This window comes from Aulostomus chinensis, chromosome 8 (genome assembly GCF_037954235.1).
Source record: "Aulostomus chinensis isolate RoL2024-O1b breed Wild chromosome 8, RoL_Achi_v1.0, whole genome shotgun sequence".
Lineage (NCBI taxonomy): Eukaryota > Metazoa > Chordata > Actinopteri > Syngnathiformes > Aulostomidae > Aulostomus > Aulostomus chinensis.
The window spans coordinates 4,299,406-4,324,818 of NC_141327.1; the positions used below are offsets into that span (position 1 = coordinate 4,299,406).

Below are 25,413 nucleotides of genomic sequence, written 5' to 3' on the forward strand. Positions count from 1 at the left end.
AATGCACAGACACCAGTACTGGCTCTCAACATGAGCACTGCACAGATGAGATGTCTCGCTGGGAGTCCAGTTCTGGCACCCACTGGTTTACATGGTCGGCATAGGAACTCTTTACAAAAGACAAACAGATATGCAAGTCAGATATGTGCCTTGCTGATTTTAATGTATGCAAAACTGAACAACTGAACAATTTTCAACATGCATGAACAATTTTGAACGTTAAGTTGAGAAAATGATTAATAGGGCTGAAAGATGACGTAAAAATGTAGCATTGCAGTTTTTCCTGTCACCGTGACCTTTAACTGCCAAAATCTTTTACTTTCATCCTCGAGTTCGGCAGAGTGTGTTTCAAATTTGAAGAAAATCCCTCAAGGTGTTGCTGAGATATTTTTATCATTTGATCTGACCTTCATCCCTTTGACCTTGATGACTAAAATCTTTTCAGTTCATCTTGGAGTGCAATTGAGTGTTTGTTTGAAATTAGAATAAATTGCATCGAGGCATTCCTGGATTATCACAATCCCACTTTGATAGAATTGTCTGGCTCTTAAAGGGTTAAAAACCTGTAACTGAAAATATTGTTACTATAATTGGACTAAAGCTTTCAGAGGTGGGATGTAGCGAATGTTGCTTTTCCTATCTGAAGATTTAATAATATCACAATGTTATCCATGCATGCCTGTTCCATGTGGTTAAATGTCTGCTTGTCTCTTCAGATCTTTGAAGAAGAACACAATGTGTGGTTCCTGGATAAAGGAGGGGCCCTTGTTGCAGTGAAGCAACCATCTGTGCCAACCAAACACTTATGGTGCGTCCATTTTGAGAACTTTTTTGGACACTTGTCCACTCTTAAATTACTTCTCATTTCTTCCACAGTTATTTTTAGCTTAAATCAGCTCTTATGATCCAAATAAATGAGCATGTATATATTATACGTGACACTCCATCCATTTAGCTGTGCACTCTGGCTGTGGCTCTTGCATAAAAAAGTCAATCTAATTTGAGAGATTTTTTTTCCCAAGCCACTTATCATTAACCGGCAGCATTCTGAGCCTCCCTTTTAGTGTTTTCATTAGCATGTTGGCCTTCTCTTGCCAAATTGGATGCCGACACTTTGCCTCAGTGCAGGCTAATCCAAGTGAGACCAAATCTGTTCTTCAGTCGCATTTGCAACAATTTTTGAAATTAATTAAAGAGACAGTGAAGTGTAGCCTGCTGGGTTTTTGTCTCCCAACCAATTTAAGTGAGATGGTAGAGAAATTGGAACGCAGGAGAGAGACAAGCCTTCAAAGCAACAGCCAGTCTTACACTTCCCACCCCAAATCTCATAATAGCTGCATTGCAATGCTTTTCTCTGCTTTTAGCCAAATGAAGGTGTGTGCATGCGTGTGTGTGTGTGTGTGTGTGTGGGGGGGGGGGTGGTTCGTGACAGCATGAGGGGATTTTTATTTCCTCCCAAGTTCAGACCTCAGCAGTGTTTCGACACGTCACACTCAGGTACTCCTAGTTGTTCTCACTGCAGCACCAGTGTTGATAAGCTGTCAGAAGCAATAGCGCCCAGGCCCCAATGATGAAAGCTGCCCTTTTTTTCTTTTCTTCTTTTGTTGCTGTCTCCCACTGCAGTTTTGTACTCAAACATGAAACAGTTCTATTCTGGTCTTGTTTAGTGGAGACCTTACTTAGGACCTGGGACGTCACTCTTTCGCTTTTTGACACCAAAACACGTCCTCTTTCATGAGCTCTGAAAGCAGTTTTGTGCATCTTGGCTTTGGTAATCAGACAGTTTTGACATTTACCCAAAGCTACTGTAGCTAATTGCATGGAGACTCTGAGACCCGGCGTCTGTTGAGACAAGCTAGTCATTCTGATCCCTACCTAAATCCTCCCCTATGACCAGGCTCTAATAGAGAACGTCTGTTTCCGTGCCATTGCTGTTGCTGGGTTTGTGATGGGAATGCATTCTGACACACATACACAGGGTCAGCTTTGACGAGGGGAGGCAGTGGACCCAACACAGCTTTTCCTCTGTGCCTCTGTTCGTGGACGGCGTTTTGGTGGAGGCCGGGGCAGAGAACCAGATCATGACGTAAGTCCACAGTAAACCCAAGAGGCACAAATGACATCCTAAAAGGTGTTGATTTTGTGTGTTCTTTCAGGGTATACTGAAAGGTTTTTTTTTTTTTTTCTGTTCTATTCAGTTCTTTGGCTTATTTCTTGGTAGCAAAAAAATTAGACGGATGGGGGAGCTTTACCCAAGGCATCCTTTCAAAGCACTGGGCCTTTATATCTTTCTTGGCCACACTTTGTGAGCGGCAGTTAATGAGTCACGTAGGCTATTAGTCAGATTTTTGGTGCTATTACAAGGGTAGTCACCAATTGAGCACCCTGCAAATACTCAATCATAGCAAAAGTGTTTTAATTACCTCCAATAAAGGCACAATCACCATACTAGTGGCAGTTCACTGAACTACTGGGACTTGTTTGTAGACTTATTTAAAGAACTGGCATAAGTTCTCAATGACTTACATGGATGAAGAAATTGTTTTTAATATCATCATAGACTGTATATTTTACCTGGAGAGTTCGCCTATTGTCCCATTCCCCTTGACTTTGTCATACACAAATTAGAGAAATTCAAGTGAGAAATCTGTAAATGTCTCCACAACTTACGTTGAGTGGTTGTCAGTTATGTCATAACACCCCCGTTTATAGCATCAAATAAGTACTTCAAACAAAATTAATCTGAGAGTTTAATACTTAAACATATATCGGTGTGGTAAGAACAGTTTAAAATGAAATTATAATCTGTCGGCTACTGCAACCCACCACCAGGAGGCGATCAAGATCTTTTTGCTTGAGTTGGAGGGTTTATCTGCATCACCTTTCTTCCTCTTTGTGTGAAAGCCTGCCTCCACACTAGTCTAGCCGTAATGCAACTACTGACCAATGGGTAAGCAATACTTGTGGGGTTTGCTAGTATTGGCTAAAAACTTGGTGGCCACCAGAGTGTAAAATTAGTGAAGTCATTTGCCAGATGTGTTAGGCATTGATAAATCATAATGACACTACTGTTATTAAAGCTTAAAGTTGCCATCCATCCATCCATTTTCTACTGCTTATCCTGTTAAGGGTCGCGGGGGGTGGAGCCTATCCCAGCAGCCTTCGGGCGAGAGGCGGGGTTCACCCTGGACGGGTCACCAGTCCATCACAGGGCCAACACATATAGACAGACAACCATTGGCTCTCACAGTCACACCTACGGTCAATTTAGAGTCTGGATTAACCTGGTCCCCTCTTGATGTCTTTGGACTGTGGAGGAAGCTGGAGTACCAGAGAGAACCTACGCAGGCACAGGGAGAACAATCAAACTCCACGCAGATAGATTCCGTGCCTGAGCCGGGACTCAAACCCAGAACCTTCTTGCTGTGAGGCGACAGAGCTGATCACTGCACCAACGTGCAGCCCAGCTCAAAGTTTAAACCTTTTTTTTTTTTTTTTAAGTTTCCTGCAGGTGTACTATTCACCTGGTGATTAGCTAAGATCTGGACTACAGCTACAATGTCATAGAAGTCTGAAAGCGCAGGAGAACAAATAGTTGGAACCAGTTTTTGACTGGTGGAGTTTTTGTTACTGTATAAATGCCTGCAGGAGTGTCACCGCCTAGCAAGATCAAAAATACAGTAAAAAACAGAAACACGCTTATCTCATGACTAGCGTGGTCACTGTAGCTGCTCCAATCCATTACAACCATGCACAACCGGCACTCATATTATGTTTATTTCTAGCCTTACACTTGTTTGATCACCAGAGCACTGGTGTCCTCGTTTTTTTGCAGTGACGTTACCAGTAAATTCCTCAGTAAGTACAATTGTAATGGCTTAAATAAAAAGAAAACAACAACAAAAAAACATTCATGTAGAAAACACTTGTAGTTGCTCACATTACTTTGACTCTCTCATAAAGTTTAATGCCACCGACAGGTTCCTTGTGGTTTGTAAGTAACTGTATCATCAACATGAAGTATTCTGTGTGGCTCCATAGATTTTTTGGACACTTCAGCCACCGTTCTGAATGGCAGCTCATCAAGATAGACTATAAGTCAATCTTCAGTAGGAGGTGCACCGAGGAAGACTATCAAACCTGGCACCTACACAACCAGGTGAGATAAGTCCCGCCTCCGTACCCTTCATGCTGCTTTACGTCATGTTCCAATTTAGGCTGTAAAGTCAGTATCACTCACAGTTGTTATTGCCCACAGGGTGAGCCGTGCGTGATGGGACAAAAACAGATTTACATGAAGCGCAGGCCTGGAAACTACTGCATGCTGGGTAAAGACTACTCCAGAATCCTCTCGGCTGAGTCTTGTATCTGCAGAGCCCATGATTTCGAATGGTAAGATGATTTTGTATCTTTTAGCCCTCACTCCTGTAATTGCTGAAGGGGACTGTGTTTCTCCTGGTGCAGTTCAAGTATGTATATGACTACAGTGCAATTTACGATTGGAATACTCCTCCTGCCCCAACCTGATGTAACGCAGACTTTGACCTTGTTAATGTTAAACCGATACTTTGCAATAAGAAGTATAAGAAGAACGTTTGAGCTTCCAGCTGCTCACAGAGGTGTTTTGTGAGTTCACAAATATGTTTTTCCCCATGACTTGACATCATTGTCACTCCAGAATGCAGTAAGAGTCAGCCACATATATTTAGCGTGAAGCTAATGGCCACTAAAAGCTAACAACAGTAACAACAACAAAAGATAAATGAAAACATCCAGAAATGTCTGTTTAATAACTCTCCTGTGCATTTGTATGCTCAGTAATCCACAAACACTTTGGTTGGCGCTAAAAATAAACTAGAACACATGGGGTCTTGCACTCATTCACGGTCACCCTGATCAGACTTGTTGCAACAATTAGTTTGTTTTAAGCTCTAATCAAAGTGATTGTGGATGACTGGGCATATGGCTGAATGAAGACGACGTTGATTAAACGTCCTTGTGAGCTCAAGACACTTATTTGCTAGTACTTGAAAGGCAAAATACACTCGGGTGGGTCACTGCTTCACATGAAGAAGCATAACTGACTCAACCAGCCATTAAGTTAAGTGCATTTCTGACCTCTTAAAACACCATTCAGCTGCCGCTTGGTTTCAGATCCACTTCCATTTACTCCAGCTTAGTCTTTAGATGCTAACAACCCTTTTAACTCGTATACTCATATCGCTGTAATATGATCAGCTGGATTTGTAGCACAACAAATAAATAGCACAGATCAGACAATACCGCTGATGTGTTTACAGCTTTAAAGTTCTCCTCAGATTGCTGTGCTCTTACATGTATTATTTTGTCCTAATGGTTTTATAATAACCCTATTTGTTACTGAACCCATGGAGTGGATACAGTCATATTTTGAGGAAAATTGGCTTGATGGATGTCTGCTCTTCTGGAAATACTGCAGAGATGGTGTTCCAGCACAGCAACTGGTTTGTATTTCAAATTACAAGCTTGAGAAACAGAAAGATGTTGCGTGACGTTGGTTTTTCTGTCCTTTGCACTCAGCCTGGTGTGTTATCTATTTCATCTAGACTGAACATTGTCAGTATACTCAATAAGACAGACTCTCTTTACAAGAGGTATCTTTGGAAGTTAAATTTACATAACTGGAATAAAAGTATTTCAAAATTCAATCTTTTGTGGACTTGAACATGAACACTTCTCTCATAGATTAAAGTTTGGCTCACCTCTCTAAGCAAAACCAGAGAACGCAGAGCCAAGACCCCCCCCCCCCCCCCCCCCCCGAATTCAGTAGGCCAATTCTATTAAGTTCACCTTAGTGGAATCCATTGCATATGCTGTTCATGTGTCTCATTAGTTTACTCAATTTGCTGTGTTTTCCAATATTCTGATAAGTTTAGGATCATTGTACACAATTTGTTTGTAATATCTGTCCCCACTGTGTCTGTCTGTCAACCTGCTACGTTTGTAATTCGGTTGAGAAGATGTAGTTTCAATTTGTATGCAAATCTTTACCAGTTGTTCTTCTTTTATCTGGTAATGGCAGGAGAGCGAGAAAAAGCCAACCCTACACATAGTAGTTATGTAAACAGTCTGTAGAAGGGCAGAGAGGGAGCGCTAATTAGTTTCCATGAGCTGCTGTAGAGTTTATTTTCTTTCTGAGTCAGTCTATCTCCAAAATATTTTGATACATAATTTAAAATGAATATGAATTTATTTTTCGAAACCACCAATGCTGAAAAAGATGTCCTTCACGATCAGCTGCAGTTTTTAGTAATTTAAACTGTATTAGATGACCATATATAGTGTTGACCTTCCTTTATAGGACACAGTTGTGTTGTTATAACTGGCTGGTTGACCAAAGGATCAGTGCCGATTTCCTTTACATTTGACTGTATATTTCCTTGAAACGTGGTTCAGTTCGGGACACTTTCCTACCTGGCTGATGCTGATTTTAACTCTGGTGCGTTTGCTCATTTAGATCAGCGTGGTACGATTACTGTTATTGCTTTCACTCAAACATCTGGAGGAACTGAACCGCAGCAGCTCACGACAGATGAGGTCCAGCTCCAAATGACTCTGATCTTTTTTCCTATGCCATGCATTTATAAAAGCATTTAGTGCAGCGTGGCTCGCGGTCATTCATCATCTTTGATTTTCTTCTGTCGCTCCTCGTGATGTGAGTTACCCAAACCATCCGGGTTCTTATCAGTGTAAAGCAACATCATGACACAAGAACTTTAACAGTTTCAACAGCATGTTGACTGTACGTTGACTTGTGTTAAGGAGACTGACATCTTTTTCATTCCAGGAGATTTTGTGTAGCTCACTGAGGAAATGTGCAGAATATCTTCCAGGATTATAACTCTGGTACATCTTTGTACGGAAGATGAGGAAGGCCATATTAGCTATAAATTCTTTCAAGTCTTTATCTTGTTATTAGAAGATATTATCTTACCTTTTTATCACAAAAGAACCCATTTCAAGATCTCAGTATAAGATTAATTAACCCCTTTTTACTTTTCTGTTGTTTACGACATTTGATACATCATGTATACAGGGTGGTACTGTATCTCATTTTCACGAAATAACAAAACTTGTTGTGTCGTGATGATTTGACAACTAGATCTGAGGAAACGGGCAGCCATGTTACTTTCCCCGTCACATTGGGATGCTGTGTGAACCATCTATCATCGGATAATGAAGCTTCTTTTTGTGATGATAACAAGTTATCGCAAGATAACAAGCAAGCAACTTAACTCAGCCTGTGCACTTTTAAGTCCCACGAGAGGCACATGACATTTGAATAAACCATCATCTTGTATTAAACTTGTATCGGGAGAGGCTCCTAAAATCCACATAATGTAGCTTTGAGACAGTGAAAGATGATTTTACTTTGAGATGTTGCTTTGTTAATTTTAAAAGTGTGTTTTATGAAGAATATTTGCTTCAAGGTTTTGTTGGCAGCAATATTAATCTAACTCAAAGCTAGCAAAGAAATTGTTTCAATGGCAGTCACTGAGGACAAGAGCGAAGAGAGTTTCTTATCATGAAAATGGTGAACTGTAAGTCTGCCCTCACTCGCAGAGTTCACACACCGCGACTCAATTTGACTCTAAATATATACTCTCTGCTGGTCTCTAAGTGGATACCTGACCTTTTATCTGTTGGCCTGGGAGTGCCTGTGCAGCCAATACACCTTGACAGGCCATTAATGAATAGTTCACACTGCTGTAATCACAGAATCAAAGTCAACTAGTCAGCCACAGGCTTGTTAGTTTTGTTTATTTGTTCTGCCCTGGTAATTAATTGATTAATCAATGCCAGGGCTGCTATTAGAATGGGCAGTTGCTTACTTTGCTGTGTAACATATGAATAATGTTCACAGGCATGTGATAGTTAGTCATACGTGTGTGTGTGTGTGTGTGTGAAGACATTCGCATCCCAGAATGTGTATCCACACACACGCTGTTGCCCCTGGCTGAGGCACATTTGTCAACAGCAGCCTTCATCAGTCCATACTGATGATGATGTGTCTCTGAGGCTGATGGTCGCCGCTTACAGACGCGCTGATAAGACACGGATGTGGATCTCCCTGTTTGACATCTCCCTCCTCACATGCTGATATTGATCAGGTGCATGCTTTGTCGTCCAACAGTGATTATGGATATGAGCGCCGCAGCGACGGGAACTGCAGGCCAGCCTTCTGGTTCAACCCCTCCACCGTGTCCAGAAGCTGCAGCCAAGGTCAAAACTACTTTAACAGCACAGGGTGAGAATGGCTTGATTCAACTGCATTTATTCTCATGTTGTGCTAAAAACATCCATGCTACATCTTTGACATCTTCTACCAGGGCAATATCTTGACAAAACTTAAACATTCATGGAAATAATCCTGCAAAAAAGACAAGTAGTAAAAGTTAATAAAGGTTAGTAAAAAAAGCATGGCTGACATCCCAGCCATTTGGTTATTGCTCGTTTTGTCACACTGATATGCACGAACTTGCCAAACTTCTTGCTGCAATTTGTTATTCTTTTAAAAGTAGTTTTCCAGAAAAAAAAAAAAAGTTAGTGAAAAGTTAGTCCAGAGAACGTGAGAATCAACACACAAGCGTAAACAGAAGTTGAGTGCATCAGTTAGTGAGAGCAGTCATTTGGGATACACAGTGTCATACTGCGGGATACACTGTTTGTAATATAAGTACCTCACTGTATTTGTTCAACAGCTATAGTTCTTGATGAAGGAAAAAAATGTGTCAACTTCTTGATGTGATTCATCATTATTGATTTATGGTCCCTCAGAACCTCATTTGATGAAGTGAGAGATAAAGGAGAGCAAAGAGAAGTGTTTCGATGTGGCAGCATTTGTGTGCAGGGCCATCAAAGTGTTTCTGGAGTAGGCCCAGTGATACGCTGATCCAGTTACCTTAATCACATGAAGTACATATTGTAGAAATAAATTTTAGTCTTCACCCAAGTATGGAGCGTTTTACAATACTTTGTGCTGTTTATAACTTAAAGTAAAGCGCTTTACTTTGATGAAACCTCTGCTACATTGTGGCCAAAAATTTAAATTTCAACTGCAAATCAAATTTGCCACAAAGATTCATAAGATCGCTGTTTAAAGGCTCCCGCTATGTTACGCTTAAAAATGAGTTCAACAAGTGTTATGAATACAACCACAGAGGCTGAGGAATCACCAATCTCGCGTGTGGTTTGCTGCGGCATTAATCAATTACTTAATAAATAAGAACCATTTCCAATTCACTTTTATTCTTCTTGCTTAGTCATCAGCATGGACAGCCTAAGTTTAGACAAAGTTCCTCACATATACTTCAAAAATAAAAAGCACCAGCCACAATATTTAATAAACCATGCTCCTGCAGCATCGAGATGATTCATTTAATCACAGAAGACAATGAACTAAATAAAGCATACAATAAAGTAGGAGCAAACTGAATTTCCAACTTGTGCGTGTCTCTACAGGTACCGTAAAGTGGTGTTGAATAACTGCACCAAAGGAGTGAAGGAACTGTACACAGCACGAAAGCAACAGTGCCCCAACAGACCTCCCAAAGGACTTGTGCTGACCACCAAAAATGGCAAACTGACCGCCAACCTGGGCAGCAACGTCACCTTCCTGGTTCAGCTGGATGAGGTGAGAACACAACCAACCATTAATGTGTGGCTACTAAGCAGAAGAAAAAAAAACTTAATAGGGTCTTCGCCTGAAGTACCTTCAGGCTCAGGCCCTAATAATGTCCATCCTTCGCTCTCTGAGCAGCACTGGAGCTGGGAGTTGTGGGAAGACTATTTTCATGCTTCAGAGAAGTAAATATTCAGGAATGGCAAGCTAGAAGCCTGAATCGCCTATAAAGCAGTCGAGCTGGATGTTCACTCCACTACTTTAGTCATACGGATGAATAGGTTTATTTAGTTTTAATATGTGAAATATAAATATTAATGCACCCAAGTTTAAAGGAGCCGAAAATGAAAGGCAGTGTTAGTGGGATCAGAGCATTGATGCTGTATAGAATTCATCTGCTGAAGCAGAATTCTGGTTTCAGAACAAGACATTGTAAGATGAACTTGACACAACCCTGCAGCACAAACTTACTGTGCGCTGACTAGGAAAACTATTTCATCCTAAGTTTGCCTGGTCAATGAAACACTGGCTCACCAGTCACGTTGTCAGATCATCTGTATTTACATCAACCGCAGAGATGTTAGGGATCTTTTCTGTCTCTGCAAGGAGAGTGTGTCTGTTCTATCACTGTGTGAGGAGTCAAGGCCTCTTGCTTTCATCAGCTACGTTTACCACTGTTCTAGTACTCGCACAAAACTCATGACATGCAAACTTCATTCTCAGATGGCATCGTGTCATGCACACGCCATTCGGGAGTAAGTCTGACAGGAGATTTTGCAGCATTTCATGACGCAGGCTCCAACTTTCAGCTACAAACTTGGCTACACACTGTTTCTTTGCATTACCAATAAGAGAACATTCAAAATATACTTGTCTCAACATTACACTGCCTGTTTGAGGTCAAATCCTGAAACTGTGACGTGGAACGTTAAGGATGTAATAAGTCTTCTGTCATTAGACTTTAAAATCTCATTTAAACATCGTAATGGGAATATTGTCTTATTTAGAATAAATGCAACAGACAGAAAGAGAGGGAAGTTACAGTGGTGTAACAGAAGAGTGGGGAAAAAAATCCTTATGGCATCAGTACAGTTTGAGAAAACTTAAATTTGTATTTATATTCATGAAGCCTGCAATTGCTATTTTTATTTGGGGTGAGTAAATTGACTTAAACTTTTAATGCGTAAGGCTGCAACACCCAGCAGACAGAAACATGGACAGATGTTGTGGTAGATGATAAGATTAGTATGCTATACATTTTCGGAACTGGGTTTGTATCGGTTGTTTTGCAGCACAATAATTACTTCTAGAGATAGACTCTGCAGAAGAAACAGATTTTTTTAGTGAGCATTTGGCAGAGCAGGGACTGCTGGCTTCTTCTTAAGTAACATCAACCAAATCCCAAACAATTTATAAAGAATTTAACTGCTGTTCTATATTTGCCATCAAAGGACAGAGACCAAGAGAACTGGAGACCCTGTGTATTATTTCCTGCCATTTAACATAGTTTGGTGTTTGCAGTGTGTGTGTGTGTGTGTGTGTGTGTGTGTGTGTGTGTGTGTGTGTGTGTGTGCGTGGAGCGTTAAAGGGACTTTATAGAGAGATAGACTATATTTTTCTTCAATCACAAGCTTGTCATACTTATTTAAACAGCGTGTCTTTAAACAGTGTCTCAAATGCACGAGGCTCATCTGCATTGCTTAAACACACTACATCGCGACGTGAACTCCAACAACTGCCTGATGATATTACTCTCATACTGTAGCTGCCTGTCAACAAACGGACCGCCGGGGAGCGTTCATTACAGTACCTGTGGCTGCGGGAAATTCTCCTGCAACTCTCTAGTGAATACTATTGTCAAAAGCTTCCCAAGAGACTTACAAAAACTGACACTTGAGTCTGCCGCTACATGCACAGCCTGGAGAATATACCCACCATTACACACATCACTGCACACCACAGAGGAGGGAGAACTATTTATTAGTTGCCAGGGCCGCAGCCACCCTTGAGAAAACTACTTAACATAATTAAATGAAGTGTTTTCTGTCAATAGATAAAAACAAACCTTTTTTTAATAAAATAAAAGGATTAAGTGTTTCCATATTTATAATCCTTAAATGTGGGGGCGTTTATAGAATAAATAATTAATCCTAGTGTGTTTATTATTACTTTTCCTATTACAAATCGATCCATAAAATATTTGGATTTTTAAGTTCATTTAAGTAATGTGTATGTAAATATGCTTATTGGGAAAAAAATGATTTGTGAGTGTGTTTAATTTCTCCAGACTTCAGCTGGTAACTGCAGATTTTGATGTAACAGCTGGACTCAACTGGGGGAGCGTGCAGAGTCTGTCTGGTCGCGTGACCTCAGTGTTTTTAAAAGTTCTGCCTGCAGCTCAGAATGTTGCCAAACTAAAGCTGGAAAAAAAAGAGCGCACACAGTTTATCCCATTTAGGTTTTTGGTGCCAATTCATTCCTAAAGCAAATAATTGACATGTAGTTCTTCGTAGTGAACGGAGAGTGAATAAACTGACTTCCTCTTTGGTCCAGTGTTGTCAGGAGTCAGAATTTGGCAGGTGAAGCTGGAGTCTCAGAAGCTTTGCCAACTCAGAGCTCCATCAAGTCACAAATTTGTTTTCTCACTGGATTTCCCAGTAGTTATATGAGGGTTTTATTACAGCTTTTAAAAGAAGTGTATCACAGCTGGAGTAATAATGTTTTCATAAAAAACAGTTTCAATGCAGGAGAAAAATTTAAAAAGCTTTGCCCTTGGCCCAGAGAAATGAGAGAAACAATGCCCATTACATTTTAGACCAGAATGGAGCTCCAATTTACTGACAGTTGAGCCGCGTCACAGTTTTGCAGTTGAGCCAGATTTTAACGAGTGAAGCTCTGCTATTGATCACGTAGTGCAGTCAACCACAGCTACAGTTCTCAGACTATTCAACCCCCCAGTCTGCATATCGAAGCTCCTGCGTATCAAAGCTGCTGCTGAGGAACCTCCTGCTGTAGTCTGGAATAAAAGGTCTGGTCCCTAAACACGTCTGCAGCAGGGACATTCAGTTTAGAGACGGTGGAATTGACTTCTCATGAGCCGCATGAACAAACACCTTTTGTGAGAAAGAGAAAGCTTGAAGTCCGGCTTGCCTACCTCATCCTCTAGTGGAGGGGAATTCTGATATGCAGTGGCAGAAACTTGTTTCTGTGGAGAGACAGAGAGAGCGAGAGAGAGAGAGAGAGAGAGAGAGAGAGAGAGAGAGAGAGAGAAGAGTTCACTTTTACACTCACACTGTTTGTTTTGATGGCCATGAGAGAGTTTGGAGCAGGTCTTTTTCACAACTGTGATTTCACGACGTAGAGTTTGTCCTGAAAATGTGTCTTGGAATTGTAAATTGTGCATATTATGCACACGCATAGAACCATAGATGAACATTCTACGTCACAATCTGGTGCCCTCAGTAGGACTAGTATTGGTTTATTGTTAAATAACTGAGTCAGTCCACATATTTGCCCTCTTACCTGTTGGACAACAGTTTCATCGATCACTGAGATTATTGATTATCACTGAGGTAACATTTACCTGGAAGAAGGTGGCCTTTAAAAAAGAAGCAACCTTTCACGTTTCTCTGAAACCTAGCTTGCTACAGTTCTCTGGTAGCTTCAGTGTAACGGTTCCTTCTTCGTTAGTGCAGACTCTGTGTTCTGTCTGACAACAGTTTAGTGAAGTTGTGTCTGCCAATTTAGTTTCACACTCGTTTACATTTGTGAACCAGTGTTCTCCACTTGTTCCATCTTGCTCATCTAGAACTTGTATTTGTTTCAGTGGAGAAGCTTGATGGAATCTCCTGTGTAAGAATCGTGCTGGAACATGGCAGGCACCTCTACCGAGGGTGTGAAGCTGAAATATTAACCATCATAACGTCACTATCACAGCATAACTCAGCCTGGTCTACAACAAGGATTCTCCTCTGATTCTCTCAGTTCTGCTCTGGCCATCATATCAGACTTGACACCTTGATAAAAGTGTGTCTCTTAACCCAAGAAAAGAAAAAAGCAGCACCTACAATCATATTCCTGTTAAGGGTCGCGGGGGTGGGGGGTGGAGCCTATCCCAGCGGCTACGGGCGAGAGGCGGGGTTCACCATGGACAGGTCGCCAATATATATAGAGTATATATATATATAAATACTTTACATAGAGAGTATAGACAGACAACCATTCACACTCACAGTCACACCTACGGTCAATTTAGAGTCTGGATTAACCTGGTCCCCTCTTGATGTCTTTGGACTGTGGGAGGAAGCTGGAGTACCAGAGAGAACCCACACAGGAACAGGGAGAACGTGCAGACTCGAGCCGGGACTCGAGCCTGGAACCTTCTTGCTGTGAGGAGGCGACACAGATAACCACTGCCTACAATCCCCTTCCTTGTAATTGAATAAATACGATAAGCAGGTCACATGACCAGTTAAACGGAACTAAAGGAAAGAACGTTGGGAGAGCTGACTGTTTCGTCTTCAGCAGCTGGGGTTGCACACACAGGTGTTTATGGAATGTGCTTGCGTTCTGATCCATCTACAGTACACCCTAAGCCATCATCTTTCCAAAATATCATTTATTTATTTGGTACAGAAAAACTGATAAAACAATAGGGGAAAAAAAGGATGGATTGTGGAGGAGAGGTATGAAAGCTAGCTGGGCTCAAAGTAGCATGTCCCCTCTAGGAATTAGGGATGTATCCCAATAGCAAGACAAACATTTAAACAAACAGGGATGCTAATAAACATACGCACAGACATAAACACAACAAATCAAGTCAATCGCACATGAACACACGTGCTGAGCACATCGGCCCAGAGTGCAGATGTGTCTCATGATGAGCTAAAAAAGAAGAAAAGTATCCTGCTCACTGTCTGAACTTGCTATAGGTGTCATTAGATATGTAACAAACGTTTCAGTACTGTGACATTATCATCCTACACACTGATGATGGTCACAGTACTAAAATGTTTGTTATATGATTAAAAAAAAACCTATTGCAAGTTTAGACAATTTGCGGGATACTTTTCTTCTCTTTTGGTTCCTTAGTTGATCTACCCCAGCAGATGACTCATCCGACGCACCTGTCACAGAATTGGATGTGCAAGCCTTCTGTTTGTGTCTCATAATGAAATCTGAAATCCTTACAGCGAGCCAGAGGTTTTGGTACACAAGGGAAAGTTAGTCCAGGGTTACTGACAATGGAGAAGAGATGTGATGAATGGGATCTTTTACTGGTCCAGTGTCAAAGGGTCTGATGATGTGTTCCCACTTGTTTGGCTTTTAGTACGAAGTAGTTTTGTAGATGTAAGAAAATCTCAGGCTGATTCCATAATTTGCCTGACAGGAATGTCAGAATGAGTGTGTAGTGAATCCGTCCAACATGGGCGTTTTGTTGTGTGAGAAAAGACGCAGTGATGTAGTGATGCGTGGGTCAGCCTGCAGGCGAGGTCGACTTACTAAAAATGAGAGAAGGGTTTGAGTGGGTGGGTCAAAAGTGTCAAAAGCAGCAAGATGCATCCACTCTCTTTTTAGCAACATACCCAAAGGAGGGCTGGTTTCAGGAAAAACTGCCTGCATTTTCAGATTAAAAGCTTAGAAAATCTTTTTTTCTTAAACTTGGTGATTTTTATGATTTAAGTTGATTTGATATTGATAGCTGACAGATAGTTCAATCATGGGGGGGGGGGGTATGATTACTTTGATTGATTACTAACCAATAGTAATGGATCTGGTGATGCTGATCAATATATCGGTTGGCTGGTCTCACTGCTACTTATTCTGCTCCATCAGCAAATAAACAAAACTGATAACAGTACAGACATCATCTAGAATTATTATTCTGTGTATTTAGCTTCTGATAACAGTTGTGGGGCCACAGCAGCAGGATCAGCACCATGGACAGCACTCAGCCAGAGTCTGTACTCTGTGTAGCAATACATTATAGGCTCCTCCGTTCCTGTTTCTGCTGTAAAAGCACATAAATTGTTCTGAGCGTTACACAAACCCAGCGAAAGGATTCACTGTCACAGTTTGATTCATTTACTCTGATGACATTCAGGTAGAGCAGCACAATGGCATCATTATTCACATTCACGTTAGCATTGAGCTAACCGGAAGTTGCCAGCTCTGCTGATGCAGCAGGCCTCGCCCCAGCAGAGAGGGAACATCTCCCCCTGAATGCCAGCTTGTGTGAAACGTGGAGAGATTTACCTGGCAGCGATGAGCTTTATGAGCATTGTCAGAGCTCATTTGGCAGGGGCTTAAATGTCAGGGATGCTCATTTATATGAAAATGTGATGCACTATAGCTCGAACAAATATCACAACACAGAAAGACAGACTGTATGAAACTATAAAACATCAATTAAAATCTTGGCATTGAACCATATAATTTACTGCTTTTTGCAAACAGCTACCTGCTGTGGCTGATATTGGAAGTCGCAGGCCCCCCAAAATGAAATGAAACAATGATCCAGAGCTGGCTAAAAGCTTCCATAAGCCTCTGGGGGGGGGGTCTCATTTGACCAAGCACTGGAGGGGGGGGTTCTGATTTGACCAATCACTGCAACACTAGAATCTAATAGCTTTTATTGTTCATACAATAATGTTACTGTTAGTTTAGTCTTCTCCTCTATTATGCACAGATACACTTACACTTGAGTACGTGTACTCAGAGTTGACCCTGACTGCCAACACACCGTGTTTCCTGACTCGCTCCCAGCTGTGGTGTCTTGTGTTGACACATCGTCACATGGACGCTGCAGGTTCAGGTTTGACATGCACCTGAACAAATGCTGGCCTTGTGAATCAACACCCCACCCCCATCAAGCTGTACGGCAGCGCTTTCATCGCAGACCAGCACTAATGTGCCGGCCTCAAGGCTCCAGCCATGATGTGTTTGGACCGTCTCTACCCTGGGGGATACATGCACACAAAGAATGACATTTAGAGAGATGGGTCAGCGTCCGTCTCATGCAGATTAGTGAATCCCGTGGCGACTGATATAGTGAGCAAGCATGAACACCGAGCGGATACGGGGAGACATCGGTGGCACCGGGCTTGTTTGCATGCCAGCTTATTAAAGCCCTGAACAATGGCTGCTCTGTTAAATGCTTTTCTTAGCTGGTCTCTTTTCTTTTGAGCCACTTATCAAAGCTATCATCTTCCAGGCAAAGTGTCATGGAATACCCCTCCCTCCCCCACCATGTTTCATCCTCGCACAAAGACTCAGGAAAGGAACAATGGCTTAGCACATTGTGCTTCATTGTGTGTTTTGGCGAGGCTGACATGCTAATGCAGTGTTACAAATGAAGATCCCAGTAGCCTGGCACTACAGTGTGCCAGGGGGAAGCTGGGAGTTTGCCCTCACAGACCTGGGGGGATGAACACAGCTCGGGTCGCTGTGGCAGCTGGAGCCACCACAACTGGTGCTGCGTGCCGATCCTCACATCGTGCCAGATGTGATTCCCAGAGGACAGTGTGCAGGCGGCTGAAGACTCACACACACCATGCAACAGCAAACATGGTGGTGGGGGCGCTTGTACACACACGCACATGTGCACTCTTATTTGACATGCATGAAAAATTCTTCTCTTTGCCTCTAACAGACAGCTGAACTCACATTCGTCTTAACATGTAGTGGTGTATTATTCAGAATTTAAGCATTCAGATCAAAGCTGTCTTTAATTACCTTATTAATGGATTAACAGAAAAATTAGCTTTAAGTTCCTTGAAGGAAAGTTTCATGATTGTGGATATTTCTTCATTTATTTGCAGTATGTTCACCACCTTCACTGGCAAATAACTATGAGATAATTCTATTTTAATGGCAGTTTCATTAAAAAAATGGGGAAAAAAAAGTTTTGCTGAACTAGCAGCCAGTTTTTAACAGCCTTAAACAAGATGGATCTTGTAGCTTTGTCTGTAGGAGGAAAATGTTGATATCTTTACAATAACATCTAATGACTACAACATAGTGTCATCACACTATGTTACGTTTGCCTCTTATTAAAATGAAAATGATTATTTTGTCTGAAAACACTAAAGTATCGTCTGAATGATGTGCTTTAGTACTTGTGCCTCACAATATCCTATCTGCCGTGCTGTGTGTGTGCATGTATGTATGTGTGCATGTGCATGTGTGCGTGTGTGCGTGTGTGTGTGTGTGTGTGTGTGTGTGTGTGTGTACACACAGACGTGTTTGGAACATCTCAGGATCAGAGGACCTGGTCCCCATTAAGCCCCCTCACAAAGAGGGATTGCTCCTCAGACTCAAAGGGGTCCCGACCTCCAATAGGCCAGATACTTCCCATGTGGTCATGGGATGAAATAAATAAATAAATAAAAGCCTTAGGAGGTACGTGTAGATAAATCAGCCGCTGTTGCAGGAACAACTGGCTCGAGTGTGGCATGATCGGTCTTTCAAAACCGTGTGTTGCACTAAGATTGTGCCAGTTTGAGGTGGTGGAGTTGGACCCTAAGACAGAAGGCAGGCAGAACTTGACATCACTTGATTTAGTGAAGGACTGACATAAAACAAAGGTGACAACTGGAAAACTAACAGAAAATGTAAGTAAAGTACAGGAAATCTCAGAGGGAAACAGGTATGGAGACGGGAGGATCCGGCTCAAACGCCCAGACTTAGATACACACAACAAGAAAGAGGACTGATATGAAACTGGGTTCAGGCAATGCAAGAATCAGAACAAACTGAGGAGAACACTAAACAACGCAACCACTGAGATACAAGCTGAACCAACACACCATACTGCAGTGGTTGAGACTGCACAGCGTCACAAATCATGCTACATATTGTTGTATCTTTAGTGTGTGTGGTAAGTGTGGTGTGTTCTGCCTTTTGAAATGACCTACAGTCGTACGGTACGGTACAGAGGGTTTGTACATGTCAGAGTCTGTTAAACGTCAAACGTGCTGCAAAACTCCTGTTTCTTGACACATTCCAATGTCAGCAGTTAAAGTGATGTCCTCAACTCTGTAATGGCTCCTGCTGTGTTTCAGGGGGACTCCATTCGGAACAACATCCAGCTGGATTTTGGAGATGGAACGGCCGTGTCCTACTCCAACCTGAGCTGGACCGAAGAGGGCATCAAGCACGTGTACAAGTCCGCAGGGATATTCCGGGTCACAGCCCTGGCAGAGAACAACCTGGGCTACGATACCACCACGCTCTTCCTGCATGTCACGTGTAAGTGCGTGTGAGTGGAAACAATCAATCTGCACACTGCAGCTTTCAGGTATCATGTTCATATTTGAATGCACATGTACTCTCTAATGGTTGTTGTACATGGCGGCACGGTGGTGCAGTGGTCAGCGCTGTCGCCTCACAGCGAGAAGATTCCAGGTTTGAGCCCTGGCTGGAGCGTGGGATCTTTCTGTGTGGAGTCTGCATGTTCTCCCTGTTCCTGTGTGGGTTCTCTCTGGTACTCCAGCTTCCTCCCACAGTCCAAAGACATCAAGAGGGGACGAGGCTGATTGATACTCTAAATTGACTGTAGGTGTGACTGTGAGAGTGAATGGTTGTCTGTCTATGTGTTGGCCCTGCCATGGACTGGTGACCCGTCCAGGGTGAACCCCGCTACATGTCTGAAAGCTGCTGGGATAGGCTCCAGCCCCCCACAACCCTTAACAGGATAAGAGGTAGAAAATGCATGGATGGATGGATGGTTATTGCACCACAGTCCACAGTTTGGAATGGACTTTAAAATGTCTTTATTTACATCTGATTGTGTAGTGCACCCAGAGGCTCGCTGTGTGCCAGGGCTCTTAGTCCACGCTTACTGTTATTGGGATTTACATAAAAACTCAACTTCATCAAATGTCATCTCTTCTAACACAATACCTTCCCCTTGGTCGGGCGGGGGGTGGGGGTGCCTCAGGTCATGATGCATTGAAATATTTTTAAATGAGTACAAATACATACATAATACAAATATTACCCTATATATAATATAGTACATGAATTTAGTTTTTCTTTCTTTCTTTTTGATGAGAAGTTTTTATTGTGATCAGAAATTTGAAAAAATAATGAATGAATAAATGCAAATGTTAAGCTCCACACCACTGCCCAGAATCAAAATACTGATTGGATAATAATAATGATCATAATAATACTACTAATAATAGTAATGTACATAGTTTATTACTCAAAGATATCTGAAGCTCTGCTACACAGTAACAGTTGTTGCCTTCATATTCAAATACGACATAGCGTTAAGTCACTTGCCACTTTGAATTCATTGTCTGTACATCTGAACTTATTTAAACGAGGTGTACAAGAACTCCTTCTCTCAGAAGCACAGACTACAAGTCACAAGTGAGAAACTACTTGTGAGTTTCCTTCATTTGTGCCGTACAGTGTCGACATACAGGATTTGAGGCATCCGCTTTCTGGGCTGGAACCTCCCAGCTGGCTGGGGCCTCTCTGTGGGGAGTTTACATGTTCTGGTTTTGCTTGTGTGAGTTTTTCCCTTCTCTCCGGGTCGTCTCCTGCCACAGGGGTTTCTGTCGCTATAATTGTTGAAGGTGTGCACCACCTTTGACCCAGGATCTAGTTGGCTTCTGCTCTGGGTAACCAGCAAATGGAAAATCTTACTATAGAATGAGGACATCTCTGTCCATCAGTCCATGAATCTCCTCACTGGGTGGCTGGAACTATATGAAACTGCACATTGCCACAGAGAATATCCATACACAGAGAGTGACGTGGCCCAATAATCAACATTATTAATTTAGTAATTTTATACAAACATCACTTCAGATGCCATCTTCTCTGTCAGAGTTAAAAAAAAAAAAAACAGCAGCACTCTGCCATTCCAACCCTACAGTTTTTTACAGTGGTAACACATCTATGTTGTTGTCATGTAGCAATCACAAAGATACAGAAACACTTTTGAACACACAACCATGTATGATGTGTCAGACACTCAGGTTGATGTCACATGAAGGCTAAGAACAGGCATGTTTTTAAAAAGGAACTTGTCAATACGGAATTACATTTTCCAAATTCCTTATTCAGTCCCCCCTCCTGCTATACGTGTCCTACCCTCAATTAATTGCGATGTCATTTCTCTTTGCTTTAATTTTTTTTATGCATTTGTTGTGCTATAATTTTGTTTGGATGCAATACAACATGTTCATTATTTAACTAAAACAACATTAACAGGTTAGAATACGTGTTTTGTAAAGGCTTCAAAGAACTCCAGGGCTTCCTACAGTCACTCTCAGTGACGTGTCTGGTTTGGTTCTGGCATTAAAGCACTTGAGCCGTCTTTTGAAGGAAGTAGGAAGGCAACAATCACCACGGCCTCCTTCGCTGGTGCGATCCATCCCTCCCATCATGCTGTCAAAACAGCCACGAATTAGCAGTAGCAACTGTGAAAACAGCTTTCTCCACCCAGCAAATCCCAACATTAGCGCATTCCACAGCAGCCGCCTCTGTTTCTATCGTCCAGCAGTTCGGGCTGGGCAATTTATTGAATTTAAAATTCAGATTTTCGCTTCCAAATATCACAAAAATGAAATAATACGACGACTATTGTGTCTCATGCCATGACGTGTTTTGTGTCATGTTGTAAATGCAGAGCTCCTCTTTTATGGGTAGCGCTGCTCCATTTTTCTTACAAAGCTCCAACAGATTCATTTGAGAGCTGAGAGGGGCTGTTCACGTTTCAGGCATTAAACAGACGCGCATGTTTAACGTATTAAACGCGTGTCCTGTGTCCACTTGAGATTGGATGTCACTTCCGTGATGTACTTGCAAATTACCACAACTCACAGCTCTTCAGGTTTGCAAAATATTCATTAGCCGCACATTTTTGTAAGTTTTGCAAGCAACACACACACACGCACACACACACACACACACACATTTGTTACTGTGTCAACCAACACATCCATTAACTCAAATATTTCGATGTTAATTGAAGGAATCATCTTCCTGAAATGGAGAGAGAGAGAGAGAGAGAGAGAGAGAGATTAGCTGAGAGTCCGTCTACATTGAGTCTTAATCACAGAGCAAGTATCACCGCAGTACTTCACTCTTTTCTGTAAAAGACATTGAGGGCTTCTAAAAAAAGAATAATCATGTTAAATAATTGCATTTTCAATATCAGTTAAAATAAACATGAGTAGGATTTTTGCAGTAATCCAGCGACCCTACCAGTGATCCTCCACCTCCTAAAATCTTATCCTTTATTGATCTGACGTGATTTCCTTCTCTTTTGTGGTAATAATTACAAAAATGTCTTACCTAAATATTTTGTAGGTCGTTTTCACCGTAAATGATATGTCTGTCCTCTGGTGAGGACAAGCTAATGTGGAGAGAAGGAAAAAAAATACATTGTAAGGTTAACGAAAGTGATAAACATTCTGGATTTGTTCAGTTATAGTGGGTCTTCTTAATTTCATGTAGTTTGTGTGTAATCCTGTAAACTGTTGGGGGGGGGGGGGGTACAAGCCAAAACAATCCTGTAACCTTGGCAGACAAATCTGATAGAAATGATAAGGCAAAGAAACAAGCAATGAGTTCCTTTCATGGGTAGACTCCAGCGTGTGCAGCTCCAGGTGCTGAAATCTGTCCAGCTGAATGACAGCTAAACTCATCCAGAATGAACTGTATTGACATATCCACAGGATTACATAATGTACTGTAGCAGCTGTGATAAACACAAAGAACTCTGGATGGCAAGGTCATAAACACTTGCTTATGCAAGGTCTCACCTTGGGCACAAATGGAGCCAGAGAAGAAGTGAGGCTTTCAGGCCTCTGTAGCTTACTGCCAGTTATCTGAGGTTACTGCACTATAACAATGGATTATTCTAAAGTGGAGCAGATTTTACTTAGCAGCACAAAACAAATTGCACTGTTGTCATGGTTTTCACACAGGAATTAAATACTGTATTATATTAGTTTCAAAGGGAATTAAACAAATCTGTCCAGTATGTGTTGAATCGTCTTTGTCTTATTAGTCGCTCTTTCATCGATTTCTTCAATCCATTTCAATTTAGCCTCTTGACACTCCAATGTGTCAGCTGGTGAATTTATACATTTTTGATGCCAGTAATCTTAGCAGGATTTAGTTCACTGTGTAGGTGACGCTTTTAGGGGAAATGCCACAAACGACAATGATTTCTCAGCTTACCATATTTAATACCAAATGACTCTCTCGCTCTCTCGCTCTCTCGCAAGCATTCACACACACATGTACACACACACACACATGCGCACACACACACACACACACACGCACACACACACACATGCGCACACAGAGCATCTCAAAGTGGGGATAAAGATTAGTTCTGGTTAAAGAGGATGAGAGCTAAAAGAAGCCTCGGCATGACGAACGCTCCAGACCTTGTTGGTGTGGTTTTTTTTGGGGTGAAAGTAATGTAATACATCTGTCCGCAGGAAACTTCATCCCTGGGATTAGTGTAGAGCAACCTAGACCCCTGTCAGGTCCTATTAGCTTCTTAGCAGGGATGCATTAGCCAGAAAGGATCATGGTATTAAAAGGAAACATGATGGTGTCGACATATTTCGGGTGTTAGAATGGGATAGTTTTAGGTGCTGCTGTCATAGTAACAGAGCTCCTGTTCCTACTTCAGACTGTCAGAAGGTCAGCCTGAATCCTGGGATTAATTTGCTTTGTGGTAAGCGTGAAAGGACTGTTCCTCTCCCGTGTCAATGGGCCCTTATTCTCATTGTTTAGTGCGTTGAATCATTAATTAGGTTCTCTATTGTTCTGTAAATGTATCATTTTGGTTGTAACAAGGACTGGATGCAAGCGTGTGAAGTTAAATTTTGTTCGCTGGATGGTTTGTGGAAAAGGTCACTGGTAGCTATGTAAGCAGAGAGAGTTGAAGCAGTCGTGCGTCATTCGTCCTCTCAGCAGTGAGGCTGATGAAGGAACACAACGTTTGGTGAAATACACTTATGCTCCATCATTTTTTAGCGTAGATAGAGGCCCTCCTCATTGGGCCGTCACTGGGCAGCTGGCTGCTAGTTAGCTTAGCTGCAGTGCATGCCAGCAGTAGGTTAGAAGAGAAGCTTGAGAATTGTGGGATGTGTGGCAGTGAGAAAAAAAAACAAGATGAATGAAAACATGTACCAAATAAATGATATTGATTTTGAATTTGAAAGAAACCCTCATTCAGGGGTTGACAAAAACAAAAGGGATGACATTGATGAGGAAACCTTTATTAATGAAAACACAGGCTCTGCTTTTTCTTCAGATTTTTTCAGGTTTTTTCATTATCATAGTACAAAATATTGTGGGGGATCTTTAAAGATTATTGAAAATATTCCAAAATGATGGCAGGGAAGCAGTTATGACAGAGCATCAACAGGCGACTCCAACAGTATGTAGCCAGAATAAAAGCCTGTTCTCCCCTACGAGAGGAACTCTGGAGACCGTTCGTCAAGAGCTCCACCAGCTCTGATGTCAGAATTGTTCTCTTTATTTGAGATGACATGACATGATGACCACTCCAGGCTCATAGGTCTCTCAGCTGCTGTGTCCAACACAGCTAAGAGTTAAAAACCTGAACCACAGCACCAGAAACACATCAGTGTCTTTGTCTTTGGAGCTGGGAGCTCAGCAGGCTGCACTTAGAAATGGCCGCCAGCTCACCGCGCAAGCTGGGGGGAATCTGATCATCCTTCTACGTACGTACGCACTCTTCAGGTGAAAATTCATTAAACACTGTGTGTTGGCACGCCACTGTTAAGGAGAGGAGGGGACTGGCTGAGAGGGAACAGTTCTTTGTCTGAAAGTGCTTGGCCCTAAATAGAAGCTGCAGGGTGCTGCTGGAATGAGACACACATTCCTTGCAAGCCATCATTGCCATGCTGGTAGGTGATTGTTTTGTTGGAAGGATCTGGCCTGGAGGATGGTGGTGGTTGTTTGTTTGGCTGTAACCAGGGTGGAGGAAGGAGGTTGAGGTGGCTTTGGAAAGTGCTGCTCATTGCTGCAGGCATCAGTGTTTTTGATGCTGAAATGCTGGAGGTTGATATGTTGTCTCTCCTCTTCACCTCCATAGCTGCTTGTGTATATGAACTGTGTTACTGTGGGAAGTGGTGGTGCAAGGAAAAGGAAAAAAAAAAAAAGAGGAATCTGGGGCTTATGAGGCCGGCTCATACTTACTGCCATGGTGTAAAGGTGTCTTCTTCAGTGGCCGTGAGTAGGTGTGGGGGGCCGTCTGAATACTAACCATGAGGGAACCAACGTGAGAATGTACCTGCTCATGTTGAGACGGATGTGGGCTGGCGTCTGCTGAACCAGCTCTTGCTAGATGAAGACCTGGTCCTATTCTCATGGGGAGGTGTCCGTTTTAGCTGGCGTAAGGTCTAAAAACTTAAGCCTTAAGCGTCACCAGCAGATGTAAGTTAATCTTTGGCCATCGAAGAAGAGCTCACATTTGATACTTTGAAAAGTGCGATGAACATATTGGCTATCAGGGCGATTCAAAGGGGGAGAAGTCGACCCTCCAGGGCTGCTGCGACAGAATCAGGAAGAAATGAAAACTGACAGAATCATGACATTTGACACTCAGTATACCAAATAACAAAGTCCAGCTCCCTCTCTGATGAGGTGTCCACCTGTTTCTGAGTCGTGTGTGCCGGGCGTTTGAGTCCAGTTTAGACCACATTAGCGCTGAAATTGCAGTATGCAAGTGTGCAACATTCAGA

At 42.1% G+C, this 25,413-nt stretch overlaps 1 protein-coding gene across 1 annotated transcript in view; it reads left to right on the forward strand.

Annotated features, from left to right (window-relative positions):
* The window catches only part of sorcs3a (sortilin related VPS10 domain containing receptor 3a), a 246,077-nt gene that overhangs the window by 193,655 nt on the left and 27,009 nt on the right, over window positions 1–25,413 (forward strand). Inside the window, exons 13-19 of the mRNA XM_086210510.1 lie at window positions 717–808; window positions 1,979–2,086; window positions 4,042–4,159; window positions 4,259–4,392; window positions 8,174–8,287; window positions 9,502–9,673; window positions 18,724–18,910. Coding sequence (XP_086066636.1) covers window positions 717–808; window positions 1,979–2,086; window positions 4,042–4,159; window positions 4,259–4,392; window positions 8,174–8,287; window positions 9,502–9,673; window positions 18,724–18,910 — 925 coding nt within the window. The remainder of the gene's footprint in view (window positions 1–716; window positions 809–1,978; window positions 2,087–4,041; window positions 4,160–4,258; window positions 4,393–8,173; window positions 8,288–9,501; window positions 9,674–18,723; window positions 18,911–25,413) is intronic.